The sequence below is a fragment of the Mchenga conophoros genome, linkage group LG23 (assembly GCF_057382185.1).
Source record: "Mchenga conophoros isolate Kocher_MC1m ecotype Shallow Benthic linkage group LG23, M_conophoros_male_GT1.1, whole genome shotgun sequence".
In the NCBI taxonomy this organism is placed as follows: Eukaryota; Metazoa; Chordata; class Actinopteri; order Cichliformes; family Cichlidae; genus Mchenga; species Mchenga conophoros.
In genome coordinates this window covers 39,412,076-39,427,879 of record NC_140547.1, presented here as the reverse complement: position 1 = coordinate 39,427,879, position 15,804 = coordinate 39,412,076, and the positions used below count along the sequence as shown (strand labels likewise).

The window sequence follows — 15,804 nt, the reverse complement described above, 5'->3', positions numbered from 1 at the left end:
TGCCTTTAAAACAGACTAGAATCAAGTCCATTCAGCGAGAGTATAGCCAAGGTTATTTTTTATTACAGCTACAGATCTCCACTAAATGCATCACATACAAGCAAACGTGCCGCTCCGAACAGACGACAGCTCGGGAGTGAAGTCATTTGTCACATACCCTTGTACTTATCCGGCTGTATTTGTAAGAGCTTTGGAGCATCATACTGATGTAATGTTGTGAAGGTTTGCACTTTTTGACCAGATTTTAGCTTTTCTAAGACCTGTTTTAAGAATTAAATCTTGGTTTTAAGGCTGAATTTTGAATTAGAGTAGAGGTGAGGGTTTGTTATGATGGCCAAATGTCAGGATTAGAGGCTTGGAGACGTCCCTGTAAAGCAGTTCCCCACTGATTCAGTTCAAATCATCATTCTAATGTATTTGTGTGTGAATGCAGGATGAAATGTCCCTTTAATGTTCCTTGATGTTATTTAGGGTGGCGATCCAGTAATTCCCTCTTTAGATATAATCCACGTCTGCAGTGATTCTACAGCATTCTTTGTTTTTGCGGTAATCATAACAATGTGATCTTTTCCCTTTAATTAGTCTTCGTTTGCTCCACTTTATTGGTGTGGCCTTTTCCTGCGCTGTAAAGGCTACAGCGGGGTATAAATTAATAATAATAATAATGTTAATAATGGCATCGATTTACTGCTCATTATAAACTCAACAGCTAAGTCCTGATTTCTATCCTTGTTTTCCTTGCTAACTGATCTCATAGCTGCACAAAAATATGAAGTGCTTTCCAAATAAAGCCTCTTACAATAGCTAGTTTCCATTACCTGGACAAGTAATAAATCAATGCACTGCACTAAAGGGCTGATAAGAAGAAGAAGGAAAAAAAAAAAAAAAAGGACGGGAAACTAACCAATTTCAATATGAGCCATTTCAAAAATACCCACTTCTCACTACACAATAGGCTCTTTTGTAGACAGGACTATAAGCATTGTTACCCAAGCATTGTAACAAAGGAGATGACTGAATAGAGCAAAGATGTCAGGAACATGCACGCTAGGATTTATATGTCTCGCTAAAAACTGATCTGTCAGTGCAGTAGCGTTGGTGTAATTGTTTTCCTGCAGTCCCCTGCAGAGAACTCACGATGTCAGCCTCACCGAGTCTGCATGTGAATGAATTCATTAAGAAAACATCCAAGTGGGGAGCCTGTGTATGTGTGTGACTTCAGGGCAAAGGTTACAGTGCATCATTTTCTTACCTAAACCATGCTCAGAGCAGAGCAGAAATCCTGAACTCACACACATGATCGATTATATTAGATCACAATACGGGGAGAAAGAGAGAATGCCGCAGGGCACACATGCACACAACCACCAACACACATATTGAGCAAGGTCATTGACCCTTACACAGTGAAAAAGCGAAATCAATGTCACGCTGTCACACACACAAACGCACACCTGTAAACAACAACAAGGGGGAAGTAATTTGGCAATCCAGGGCTGAGTTACCATTTGAAATCCAATCAGTTTGTGACTCAGTGATTGCGTCTAACCAAACACAGAGGCGCTGAAAAATACATAAATCAGAAAATAAATAATTTTCCTCCCCCAAGTTTCAAGTTTCCATTAAAAACCTCTGACGATTCAACGTATCATCAAGGTGGGAGCAAAATATAGAATAAATAATTGAGCAATCATCCCCATTTTCAGCGATACCACTGATAATCAATCATCACAATGTGGAGATGGGAGGCAGGTATGCTCTGTGAGCGTGTAATGTTGCATTGATGAGTTTTTCCCCTTACCTCTACCTGGGGAATGTGTCACATTCTGCAAAATTGCACAAGGGTAATTTGACATCTGATTTCGGTGAATTGACTGAATTAACTTTAACTTTTTTCCTCAGCGATGAGGACGAAATAATGTAAGCAAGCCCACACCACATCAGGGACGCGAGGGCGTAACAAGCAACGGAGTGAGGATTATTGCAAAATTTATTTGTGCCTGGATGATTTTATGCATCGTATTCATGCTGCAGTGTCATATATAAGATGATGGCCATGAAATAGCTGTAATTATAGAAATTATACTGGTTATCCTACAGGCTTCATAGGGGGAGAGCAGTGCAGCTCTTGCAATATAAAGCATGCCATTTAGTTCATGGAGCAAACTGTCCATGAAAATAAGCCCTGTGTATCTAACCAGTTACTGGAGCTTTTAGGCGTTGGCACCTCGCTCCAGCGCTGTCTGCTAAAATAAAAAATAAAAAAATAGGCATGTCCAGCTCTTAACAGCTTTCAAAACAAAACTACGTTCAACCTGTTCCAAAGTTAAATGTATTGGAAAATAGAAATGCTTTAAAGCACAGGTGCACCCACACAAAACGCTCGGCGTGACACGCCAGAAGGACCCAACCTGCTCACTGACATCGGTGGGTGTGAAAGTAAAGGCAAGAGTGAGTGTGCAGGCAGTCAGGCAGGTGTTTTTAATAGAAGTGCGGGAGAGGTAGAGTCAGTTTTTGGTGCAAACATGTTTATTTACCTGACGGAAAAACACACACACACACACACACACACGGAGAGTGTGAGGAAACGGTTAGGCAGGAGAGGCACAGCGAGCAAGAAACTTCGGAAACTTGTTTTGCGGCTAGTAGACAGCTGGGATAGACCGGGTGAGTAAAAAAAAAAGAGTGAGGAGTTGTGGACAAAACAACTGGCAATTGAGCCAGCGAGACGCTGCCTTAGGCTGGACTTACTGACACTGCTGCAGACAGACAGGCAGTACGCCTCTGACTCAAAGTTATTCCTGTTGCCTCCACAGCCGCCGTAGATAAACTGAACACAGCGGCCTTCCTCGCGGTCAAAGTACCAGCGGGGCAGCATCGCCCGGCATGGACCTGTCTCTGCACTGGCCCAGCACACATCTTGGAGGACACACACACACACACACACGTACACACACTTATCAACCACAAATTCCCAGAAAACCTCTGTAGTTAATCATGCTGGAGTGTCATCGTTGATTGATGTCTTTGCAAAGAAAAAAAAAAAGATTTAAATTTAAGGACACAAAAATAAATACAGCATCTGGAAAAAAAAAGTTAAGTTTTGCGCATTATTGATGCTGCCTGGGTTTGAATCTTTAGACCAATTTAACGCTAATGTAGAAACATTGCTGTACAACCAATTCTGACTCTAGTGAAACGTGGCTAATGAAAGCTGTGAGATGACAAATGAACACGCTGAGAAAAATGACAGCAGGAAATTAATTGGTGAAGAACACGAGGTTCAATCGCGTTCAGCAAAGCATAAAATTTTTTTGCAGGGTAATAAAAACAGAAAAAAATCAAAACATGTTTAGCTTGTTGTGCGATTGTTCCACATTAATCTAAATGCAAAATCTCCAAGTCACCTGACGGCTCTATTAAGCACGTTTCACATATTCCAGCCTTTTATTTACCAGACTAACAAAAACACTTGATGATCCTCACCCCTGACAACTTCCTCCACAGACTCTGTGGTGGTGGTGGTGGTTGTCGTCATGGCAACGTTGGTAGTCGGCTCACCGTCGATGAGCGAGTCGAGGATGTCGTCATCATTGTCATCGTCTTCCTCTTCGTCCTCGTCGTCCACCAGCTCCTCATCTTCCTCTCCATCTCCATCCTGGTCATTGTCCAGCACGTCCTCTTCTTCATCCTCTTCCTCTTCCTCCTCTTCCACCTCTTCCTCCTCGTCCTCATCCTCGTCTACCACAGATGGCTTTGTTTCCTCTTGCTGCTCCACTGGCTCTGGCTCACGCACCATACTGGGAGAAAAGGAGAGAAGAAAAAGGGGAAATGGTGAAGCAGGAGGGAGTCAAGAGACATATGGTGGAAAAAAAAAGAAAAAAAGTGGGATGGGGGAAAGGAGATAAAAAATGAAGGAGGAGGTAGATGAGAAGGATGAGGGAGGCAGAAGAACGGAGACTATGATATAACCATTTTGCAGCTTCCCTTCAAGAAGAGAAATTGTGCCCACGTGGCAAAGCTACAAATTAAATCGGCTTCGCCTCCGATCACCTAAACACTGACGCATCACTCTGCTCTTTGCTGCCTTGGCCTCATTTATTTGTGCGAGTGCGTACCTGTTGTCAGAGTAGTCGGTCTCCGCTCCGCCCCACCAGACATCAGAATCATCAGGATCCTGCTCAGCACTATCGGCGTCACGCTCCGCCTCAGCGGGGCAGCACACAAACTCCACTCCTCGGAAGCGGTCGATGCCGCACGGCAGCAGCATCCCATAGTCGTGGAGGTTCATGGTGCGGTCTCCGCAGGACTGAGACGAGACAAAGCGGATCAGTACATGCTCGTGTAAGTCATTAAAGGAGGGTGTGTTGTGTGTGCAAGTGTGTACACACCTCTTTGGCTACAGTGTGCCAGTGCAGGTGGCTCTCACACTGATCCATGCGCTCCTGGTGCAGGAACTTGCACTTATCAGGAACAAGCAGAGCATCGCTCACAAATTCTCCCACTGCGGCAAAAACCATACACACGTTTAGATTTAACACATAATCGGAATCTTGTGTCCGACTGGCTGCAGACAAATTTCAACAAACACTGATTCATCTCATAAAAAGCTCTTTTGAGTAAAATCAGAGCTTCATATAAACCGAGAGATTTTTGGCCTCTATAAGACAAGAGAGGACCAACATCAAACAAAAAGTGGGGAACTCTTCTGCCCATTAAAACCATTAAAGTGGGAGGTTCAAAGCTGGCCACTGCACCAGTCTTGTGAACAAAGACAGATCCTATTCACAATCTGACTGCTGCCATGACCAGCCAACAGGAAAGCAGAACTGACGTTACGTGGAAAAATATAAAAATCAAGATGATTTGTGGCAGCTGACTCCTGTCCTCATGTGTCTTGATCCCAATAATGTAGTCATCATTGCCATGCAATCTGCATGCATCAAACCATATATCCTACCCAAGGAAAACTGTGAGGATTACAGTGAATTTGGGTTTAGAAGTAACTAACCACACCTATGAGCGCTGCTTTGGGATTGTGCTCACACACCATGTTGCTTGTGTTAAGTAAATCTGGCAGATTGTGTGAAAACTGAGTGGACTCACCTAGGCAGCGGTAAGGCACCACGATGTGCATGTGACTGCGACACTGCTTGCGCCCCTTCTTGCACCAGTTCTGGATGCTGACTGGTTGATTGGCCTCCACCACGTTGGTAATCTGGAGTTCAGGGTAAACCTGTACACACAACATTAAGTCTTACAATGGGACACTATATCTACTGAGCAGGGACGTGTCACCTGCTTTCCTAACATTAGCTTGAATGACTTAATAGTCAGCTTGTCACACTTTTGGCCACAGTGAGCTCAAACTGATGATGCTGAGCTCATCTTTAGTCATGCCTTCTTAGCCACATAGTTACAGCCATTAAGCGTTTGCTAATCTATTTTAAAGATTATCAATCCTTCCCTTTTTAAATTGCCTTTAAAAAAGAAAGAAAGAAAAAAAAGAATCCACCACACCTTTCCTTTCAGAATAGTTTTGCTTTTTCTCCATCCCCCCGAGATACAATCTTCACAGCTCTGCAGTGCTCCTCAATGCTGTTCCTGCCTACCAGGACTGCTGTGTTTACCTCTATATTCTCAGCCATGCGTGACATCTGCCTCTACACAATATTCTGAGTTGGCATGTCATCCCTCTCCCTTCGTTCTTTTTCATGACACCTCCTCTTCTATTTTCTCTGCCTTCACGCCTCTCACAAAAGCGATGGGGGAAAAAAAAAAAAAAGTCTTTCCATAACCTTCTTGGTTCCTTGTCACCGTAGACAAGTCGTACTTTTTCCTCTGTTCAGCTTATAAGAGGAAGGTTCTCAATCTTTTCCCTTTTTTGTCTTTAATATCAGCAGTTCAAACTGCATAAAAAGCTGGGACTTGGCAAGCATTTGTTTCTTATCACAAGATTTGTTATCAGTGTAAACAATGGGAGGGTAAATTTATTTTCCTTTGCTGTAATTTCCCCCCCCCCCCCAGAGACTGCTCACCTCCTTTTATCAGGTGAATTGCTTTTATCGTAGATTATTTACACACTGATAAGTGAGACTGCTGTAATTATCCAGATGAAAAGCTCCTGTTTTGTGTTTGCAGAAAAGTCACAGTGAAATGTAACAGCCACAGCAACGGCAACGAAAAAGAGCTCACCGTCTCACGTTAAACTTTTGGTTAGTTCACTTTCAAGCTGCCTAATTACAAGCCAAGTCACATGGACTTAAGCAGCTTGTTTACTGAGCAGAGTTTTGGCATCATGTCATCCTGCCAAACTGGGGATTTTGGTGACTAAAAACAAATCTGCTTGCCGACTGTGTAGCCCACTCGTGACAGACCTTCTCTGTTCACTATTCACTTCTCTATTACACTTCTACAGCATCAATCCAGTTAAACTTGTGGGATATTGATCAGGTCAGTTAAGTAGCAGAAGGGGTCTGTTCATCAGTTTCATCTTTGGTGTTAACGAAACTAACACCTAGACAAGGCAACAATGAGACAACCACTAAAACAGGAATGGTTTTACTGGTGCAGGCTGCTAACATGTTCTCCCTCCTCATCTTTTCTGACTGTTTGTTCACTAGTTTTGCATTTGGCTGGGGTCACTGTCACTACTGGTAGCATGAGGTGATATCTGGACCCTACAGAGGTTACACACGGTGCTCTCAGAGGGTCAATCTAATGGTTAAAATCTACTAAAAATCGCCCACGTCACCACATCCCAAGATCATCATCTAGACTCATTCCCCACTCAAAACAAAATAACCACATAGCCGTTGACGTTTTCCCCTCTATCACACTATCCTGACATTCACAGTGTGTATCCCCCTGTCTTTAGTATCCCCCTTTGGGCCTTTTTATTACAATTAAAACAATAAAGATTTATATCAGTTGATTAATAGGAAACCTCCGCCCCACAAAAACACACACTTTACCTCCTGGCAGTATTGCAGGATGCCCTCCTTGGTACCGATGCAGCTCTTTGTGCCCGAGGGGTCCGGCTCCCACTTGCCAGTCTGGACGTTGATGTGCATGTTGAGTTTACCACAAAACATGGCCACCTGGGGCTCTGCCAACAGGCCCATCGAAACATCTGTAGGCACCTGCGGGTGGGCGGGGCAGGGGTGAAGGGGGAAAACAGAGAGCGAGAGATTTAATGAGATATACAACTCACGTAAAGCTCCTTGAGCACTCGTGCTGAAAAATGCGAGACGGATGCAATTAAATTTTATTACTCAGATAGAGGAGGGTCGGGAGAGGAGAAGAGATTAGTGCGTTAGATGAAAAGTAAGATGAGACGAGCTGGTTTAAGATGAGAAGTGGGAAATGAGGGGAAGATGAGGAAAGCCGAAGATAAGATGTTCGTGAAGGGAGCGCTGGAGCAAGTTTTTTCTGTACCCCCGTCAGATTTCATCAAAAATGTAGGTTTATGGCCATAAAACCCTTAACAGTGCAATCAAACACTTATTGCTGCAGTATTGCTCACTGTTCAGAAAGATCCTGCTGAACAGAAACGATGAAAATAACAGATCTAAATAAGTGAAACAAAAGTGATGGACTTGGTGGTGGGAAAAATAAAAATCAATATCTTTACAAGAATAAATTACCTCAGACAACAGGCCTGGGGCAATCTAATACACCCTCTGCTGTCTATGATGCTCAGCCACATGCGCACATACACCCACTCAACTGCCCTGTGCTATACCCTATTCACGGGTATATCTCTGCTCATGTTTTTGCCTTTTTTTCCAGGACAGTATAGTGTTTATATAACCCTCTGTTGATTTGTTTTTGGCTCATTTCTCTGGGAACAAGCTGGCTGCAGGCACGGGGAGTGTGTGTCCGTGCGTGTTCGTGTATGGAACAGAGAAAGTCTGCCTTTGGCATGACTGTATTAATTTTTGTATTAATTTACGCTCCTGGGTGTTTGTCGATTCGTGCCTCTCCTCTGCGTGTGCCACTGCTGACTTGCCCGCATAAGGAGGTTTTGTGCTGGAGCTCCCCTAGGAGAGGAGGTGCAGACAAACCTCTGAATGTCTGCATTGTACTGGCAAATGAGCTAGAACAAAATGGGAGGGAATACAGGAGGGTGGGGAAGGAGACAGAGAGAGAGAGAGGAGAGAGGGGGCTGTTGCCATTGTGTGCTCCCCTAATCTTGTTAATGGTTTTGAAGGGACTGGCAGGCAAACAAATGTTGTTTTGTGAGATGGATAGCATATTTTTTCCCCCCTCCAGACTTGATTCTCTCCAAGCAGCCAGGGGCATAAAGTTCTCTTCCAATATGAGAATGGCTGGTGGGGGCCATCAATTTGGATTCAATTTAAAGCCGAAAACTCAAACCTTTGGATCAATTTAGCGAGTGAGTATCTGGTTTATCGGCACAGAGATGAACTATATCAGCTTTCATTATGTCCCATTTACACACATATTGTATTTACACACTTGGCAGGAGGAGAAGATGGCAGCCCTCTCTGGACCCGTTACTTCATTTTCTATTCTCACCTGATGGCGCTCAGAAAAGCCAAGTAAAGCAGAAAAGAAAGCTTGCCAGGTACACAAACGCAATAAAAATCTACCTGTAAGCTGTAATGCAGCTGAGGACTACTGCTGTGAAGCTGGGAAATGAACATCTGAAACATATCGAGCTGAAATGTATTCAATTGGCTCTTTAAAAAAGCAAAACAAAAACTTGTACCGTTAAAAGAAAACTGTTATATACATAGGTGCTAGCAGTAGTAAATCCATCTGTCAAATAGTATAAACAGAGTGTTTTGCTTTACACTAATCAGATTCATATGAAGGCGATCACATATCTTGGTAGTTCTCAATTATAGACTTGAAACCATTAAAGGGCCATTCAAAGAGCGCATTCATTGCGAAAAACTAATTAGATTTTACCCCTATTTATCTGCAGCCCTTTTATTTCAGTAAATACAATTACTGTGAAAACAAAAAGCAGGATTAAGTAGAAATTTATAATCTTGATCAAAAATGATGAAGCATTTCTGCAAGATCGCACTTACACATTGTAATTAATGATAAACAATCTTAAATTCTGAGCGTTTATAAGTTACTATTTGCTGCTTACAAACATGTGAGATGAGGCTAACCAATGTATTTTATCATTAGCATCCTGTTCTTGTCAACTGTTTTACACATAAAACATAGAAAAATACAAGGGCATGCAAAGAGAGCAACTCCACCCGAGGTGCAAGGGCTTTCCTAAAATTTAATGGTTTTCAAATAGGCGTCTATTGGACCGCAAGTCTTTTTGCAACCACAACTATCGCCATCTGGTGGCCTTCAGACAGAATGCAGCTTTAACGCACTTCTAGATTGGCTTAATCCATGTTTTATACTGTCTACAGTCCAAATATGGCGTCTTATGGCTGTCAAATGCACTGAAGCTTTAGCATTTTAGACCAATGGGCTAATGTCCAATGTCGTTTGTTTTGAGGCATTTAACTTAACAGTAACATCATTTTATCATCACAATGAAAAAGAAACCAAATTAATAAAAACAGTGTAATAATGTGTTTGAAATGAAACCACAGCACGCACGCACACGCACACACGCTCTCTCTTTTCAGGTTACACTGACATGGGTCAAATATGCACACCTTTAAAAGTTCACATCCCCCACTCATCAACATAAGTGGCAGCATGTAGTAGCGCCAAAGTCAGTAAATCCCCATCTCCACACACGGAGTAGGGTGTAAAGTCCCCCTTTAGCCGCAGCCCTCCTCATCTCCCACAAATGACGCTTAACACTGGTGGCCATTGGTCCTGACACTAAGCCATCTGCACCACCCAGGGTTATTTAAGGGTCTGCTGCTCGATTCCCACACTGCCATCTGTGAGCCATCAGACACAGATCACAGTCCGCCCTGTTCACTAATAGTAAAATCCCAGGGCAAAGTAAGAATGGAAACTTTTCTTTAAAAAGTAGTTCATATACACTATCTTTTAATTAAAACTCTGGGTGCCCAATTCAATTCTGACCGTATCTCTCCACCCTCTGGCCTTACTCTACCGCGTACTAGAAAAGGGGAAAAAAAAAAAAAAAAAAAAAAAAAAAAAAGCCCGACTTCCTCTCTGCTTTGGGGCATAGGTAGGGAAATTACTGCCGACTGCTTGCTGGCATTTAAATTCTGTGTGTAGAACTGTTTTGGTTGGCAAATCGTACCCCAGCTAATCATGCTCTCTTCCTTCTCATTCGCCGCTGCTATATCTCGACCGCTCCGTCTTCTGTTGATGGAGGAGGAGGGGAAGTGGGTTGTCGGCCAAGGCTTCGCAGCAAGCTTATAAATCAGAATCACTGGATGATCGAGAGAGAAGCAAGTGCGAGAAAGAACAATAACCACAATACCGAGAGACAGAGAGAAATGGGAGGGCAGATGAATTGGACAATAAGCCTTCAGGCTCGAGCAGGTCAGGCTCTTAGTAAAACTGAAAGGATGCGAGAATGAAGGGCCAGAGACAGATGATAAGATGTGAAGCTTTGGTGTCAGGAAAAGCTTAGAAGATGAAAAGAATTTTGTAGTCTATTACATCAGTTCTTTAGAAAGAACCACTGAATTTCTCATGCTGAATCTTCTAGTAGCTACATAAATAATGACTTGCACACATTTTCCAGTTTACAAATCCTCTCTAAATGAAAGATGGGCTGAATAAAAAAGGCCATTCTTTTTTATTTTGTTGTTGTCTTCTGGTTTCAGAGACAACCTTGTGAGCTAGAATCTACCCCGAGCAGGCAACAGATGGACTCAATAAAAGGCAGTCACAATAAAATGGTGACACACGTCAGCAACAAAGTGTTGCACATTATACGAGGAGACACCAGGCTTCCCTCATCTCCTTCATTCGCTCTGTCTTTATCCTATCACGTCTCCAGTTCACAGTCCTTCCAGTCTGCCAGCCGGTCAGACTGGCACAGAGGGGAGGGAGCAGTAATCTGGGCACTGAGGATTAGAACGCCAGCACGGCCAGGAGAAATATCCCCCTTTGGTCTCAATCTGGCATGATAGGCATCACGGCAAAAACAGGGAATAAGCTAGGGGAAAGGAGATTGACCCTGTGAAGATAGTTCAATTAAAGTCAGCAGAAAATCCAGTCACATACTGCTTGGTATGCTATTTCTCCCTGAAAAGTGATGCAACTAAAGCAGTGATCCATCGAAAAAAAAAAAAAAAAAAAAAAAAAGCAGCTTTCAGCTTCAGGCTGCTTTTATTAATCAGATTAACTGATGAAAGGAGCCTATTGTATGATCAAAATGAGAGCAAGAAATTCGAGAGCTCCAGTCAAAGAGGTCAAACAAATACCAGAAAAAAAGAAGACGAAATCTTCTCATGTGCTTTTTCTCAGCAAAAAACGACAAAATTACTGCAACTGAGTAGAGAAAATATAAAGCTGAGCTACCGGGCGCGGTCGCAGCAACATTAAGTTGTGTGTAGTCTTTTGTTCAGGTTGTTACAGCTCGTTATCAAGCCCTAAAAAGCACATCACCATGATAATCTAAGTATAAAAAGGACATTGTTAACCCTCCAGTAAAAAGAAATGCACAAAAAAAAAAAAAAAACAAGCTAAAAAAAAAAATCCAATAATGTAATGCAATAACATACAAGTTTATATTAGTTTTGCAATTAAAGTGAGATTATTTCCTGCTGCAATTTTCTAGAGTGGTGTGCTACCCCACAGAGCGTTCTGATGAGAGTGACAAGATCAGTGCGGCGCTTCACCTCAACCGGCCCACATTTCTGTCACGCTATGATGTAAAAATCACACATGGATGCATTTCCATCACATCTGACAAATCTTAGACTCATGCAACGTGATCTTTGCTTCATCATCATCGTCGTCCTCATCGTGTGACTGTCAAATGTTCTGCTTTAAGGGATAATTGATTTGGTCGTGGTCTTTTTTTTTGGTTCACCCACTTTTGATTTAAAGATCAGTAGTTAGATTAGTGCTAAAACTAATTACTGATGAACCATTTTATAAATCAACAGAAAACCTGCTACTTTTTAATTTTAAATTTTTTTGTTTTAACTGATTGAGCCTTCCCCCCCCCCAACAAAAATAGACATTAAAGTTACAGGTTCTCAGTTGGGAAGACTTGCTTATTTCTCCTAATTTATTACAGAAATTCAAAGTAGCATGCACAGTTTAGAAAAAGAGAATTAAAAAAGCAGAATTAAAACTTTATATAAACCTTTATAGACTAAAAACAAATGAGAACCTTGCCACAAGACTGTCATGCTTACATAGGTCTATTGCAAATGTATGTCTATACTAGAGGTGGGAATCACCATACATCCCACGATACGATATTATCACAATACTTAGCGCACGATACGATATTATTGCAATTTTTTTAAATATTTTGCGATATTCAGATTCTGTACATAAAGGTAAGCTTTATCAATATTCATTTTATCTAATATCAAAGTCTCGCACTCAGTCTTTCTCTCATTTCAGTCAGTTTTATTGTTGACAAACTTGAACGGTTTGCATTACAGTCTAGTCCAACTTAACTGAATGCAACCATCTGGTACAATTATAGCTATTCTGAACTATGCAATTTATGAAAACTATGCAGCCCATTCAGCAACTGAAGAACTTGAAAGTAAATTAAAATAAAATATAATTTTACATTAAATAAAAAAGTTTTAAACTTAATTAAAATAAAACATGTCTTAAATTAAAATAAGTAAACTGTCATGTTTATTGCTGCCAAAAAACAAGTTAAACACATTTGGACAGTGAAGGAATGTCAGGATTCTTGCTCAGAAAAAGGATCAACATGCTCTGAAGTCAGAGTTCCAGTCCACAAAAACTTTTTTTGTAACAAAATATCGATTTCTGCTGTCCCTGTATCGATACATTATTAGCAAACAAAATATCACGATACTACACAGTATCGATTTCCCCCCCCCCACCCCTAGTCTATACTGACCACTACAATAGGTGCAGCTGTTCAACTACTCATTAACACAAATATCTAAATAGCCAATCACATGACAGCAACTCAGTGCCTTTAGGTATGTAGACATGGTTAAGATGACTCGCTCAAGTTCAAACTGAGCATTAGAATGGGGAAGGAAGGTGATTTAACTCATTTTGAATGTGCCTTGGTTGTCTGAGTACTTCATACAATGCTGATCTGCTGAGATTTTCATGCAGAACTATCTCTAAGGTTTACAGAGAATGACCCTAAAAGAGAAAATATCCAAGACCTCTTCACCCACAGAAAGTGAAGAATGGCTGGACAGGTGTCGATGGGAAGGTAACAGTTACAACCAAGGTCTGCAGGAGAGCATCTCTAAAGCCCCTTTTCCACTAGTACCTACTCGGATTGACTCGCCACAACTTGACTCGAATGGTTTTCCATTACAATCTAGTACGACCAGGATATTCGTGGTTGTCATCACCGCAATGCTACCGAGCGTCCCGTTGCGTAATTAGCATGCAACATGAACGCTGCAACAAAGGTGGACATAGAGGAAACAATATACCTGCTGGGACCAAGACGTTGTTTTTTGTAGCCATTTCCCTCGTTGTTGGGTAGGGCTGCCACGATTAGTCGACTAGTCACGATTACGTCGACTATCAAAATAATCGTTTGTGGCAGCCCTATTGTCGGGTTACAAAAATGGCAGTTTTGCTTTTCCTCAACGAGATGCTCACATGACTCATCCAGTGACGCCAGTGATCAGCCAATCGGTGGCATGCAGTCCGACAATATCAGTTTAGTATCTGATCAGATCGTTTGGAACCCCGGCCGGGCAGGTACTATTTTAGTACCTGGTACTGCGACCTAATGGAAAACCCTCAAAACCGTGCCAAGTTGATCTGAGTAGGTACTAATGGAAAGGGGGCTTAAATGCACAATATGTACTTTAAAAGCTTTTTGAATTATTTTTATCTAATTGTTGTATCCTTGTAAAAAAAAAAAAAAAAAAATGCTGTAAATATCTGCATCATAACCCTGTCTTATTCCAGCATTTTCCTTCCTCATTCTGTCTGAAATGATCAATATATGATGATTTATTGTAACATAAAATAATATAGTTGGATGATGAGTGTAAAACATCTGAATTTTAAAAAGATCCAGTGTTAAACTTTATTTGAAAATAACGATACTTCCCTACAAAATGCAGTTTTTAAATTATGTGATAGACATCTGGGTAAAAGCCCCTGGTTATTTATTGGATTTTTATTCATTAAAGCATAGCAGACATTTTTAATTAACAGGGAAATGCTGACATCTGTAAAATAAGAAAAACACACACACTTATGCTTTATTGTATAAGTAATATATAAGTGTATTCACTTCCCAATGGGCTAATCAGAGTCTATTTTTTAAACATTAAAAAAAATAAATAGAAAATGGTAATAAGGCTACTTTAAAACACCATACAGTCTTAAAAATGTCCCAAAATCTTGTTTTGTTTTTAAATCTCCTTTAAAAGAAAAATTATTTTTGAAATAATTAGTTCAACCTTGAAAAAACAAATTCGGTGTAAACTCTACTATCTGCTCCTCGACTCTCAGAGGACCAAACATGCCCAGCGATCTATACCACTGCACGCCACTCCACACGTGGGAGTCATAAAGACATAACTTCTTAAATAAATTCTTCCGCTTTTTGGTAAACTGCCCAACCGTTCCCGTCTCAGAGCCGCCTGTGACTGCTGCATTCACTGATGTGATTATCTGCATTAATAGCAGAGAAAAGCAGGGACAAGTTTATTACCCCTTTGGTGTCAGAGAAAGAAATATTACATCACATGTATACGAAATGCAAATAAATCCATTTTCTCACGCACGCGGCTCACTCACGGAAATAGTTTAATGTATTCCAGCGCACCAAAAGACACACACAAACGCAATCTTTGAAGTGTCCCCCATGGGCACTGGTCCTGAAGCGCTATTAATTGTGCAGTCTTATCTGTGTGGCCCAGGCCTGCCACGGGGAGTTGGGTGAAGGTGGTGGGGCTGGTGGAAGGAGGAGGGGGGGGAATAAGAGGGAGGGTGTCTTAGATCAGCTCTCCCTCCAGGGGGAGACTCCCTGGAGTGCACAATGTGTTGCAGGAGCCCCACACACATTCTGGGACGCATCTTTTACAGGCATCTTTGGTTTTATATGTCCAGGCTAGCAGCAAACAAAACAAGGCATTATTGTCCAAGCTGGTACATAATGTTCCACAGACAAATGATAACGTCAACCGAGTGGTGAGTGTTTAGAAATGCCTAACAATTACTTAGATACACGAGAAATGGCAGCTTAACAATGCAAATAATGACTTTGCTGCATTAACCTCAGAAGCTTTCAGCATTTGAGATTCAGATTAGATGCCGTGTGATGCACTGCAAACTTAGATGGCTTTCCTTCCAGTCATTAATCAATCAGCTGCGGTGGAATCGAGCAGAAGCCCGGCTGTCTGTGGCTTGCTTACAAGATGCATCACTGAATTAAATAAGACCGGCGAGGTAATGGAAGTGCTGCAGTATGTGCGAGTCTGCATCGGCACGACAAGCTGGCCTTGATGTTACCCAAACCCCCAGATCACCTCTGACCTGCCCTAAAGTGTGTGTAGAATGGCATCCCATCATACTGGTGTGTATATAACATTACCAGTACCTGATGTTTGGGAAGCACATCTAGTGGATAGTGTTTCACCAATTACAGGGCAGTCAGGCCTGCTTCCCCTCCCCTCACCCTCCCTGTCGACCAGAAATTCAATTACAGAGTAGATCTAAATG

General features: G+C 41.8%; 1 protein-coding gene across 2 annotated transcripts in view; it reads right to left on the bottom strand.

The window, feature by feature from the left end:
- Nucleotides 1-15,804, bottom strand: part of appa (amyloid beta (A4) precursor protein a) — a 36,598-nt gene that overhangs the window by 11,344 nt on the left and 9,450 nt on the right. The window contains exons 2-7 of one of the 2 annotated variants that reach the window (XM_085266555.1): nt 6,975-7,142; nt 5,107-5,236; nt 4,392-4,504; nt 4,119-4,309; nt 3,487-3,800; nt 2,752-2,919 (exon numbers count right to left, since the gene is read on the bottom strand). In XM_085266555.1, the coding sequence (XP_085122681.1) occupies nt 2,752-2,919; nt 3,487-3,800; nt 4,119-4,309; nt 4,392-4,504; nt 5,107-5,236; nt 6,975-7,142 (1,084 nt within the window). The remainder of the gene's footprint in view (nt 1-2,751; nt 2,920-3,486; nt 3,801-4,118; nt 4,310-4,391; nt 4,505-5,106; nt 5,237-6,974; nt 7,143-15,804) is intronic. The other variant, XM_085266556.1, reaches the window with a different exon arrangement.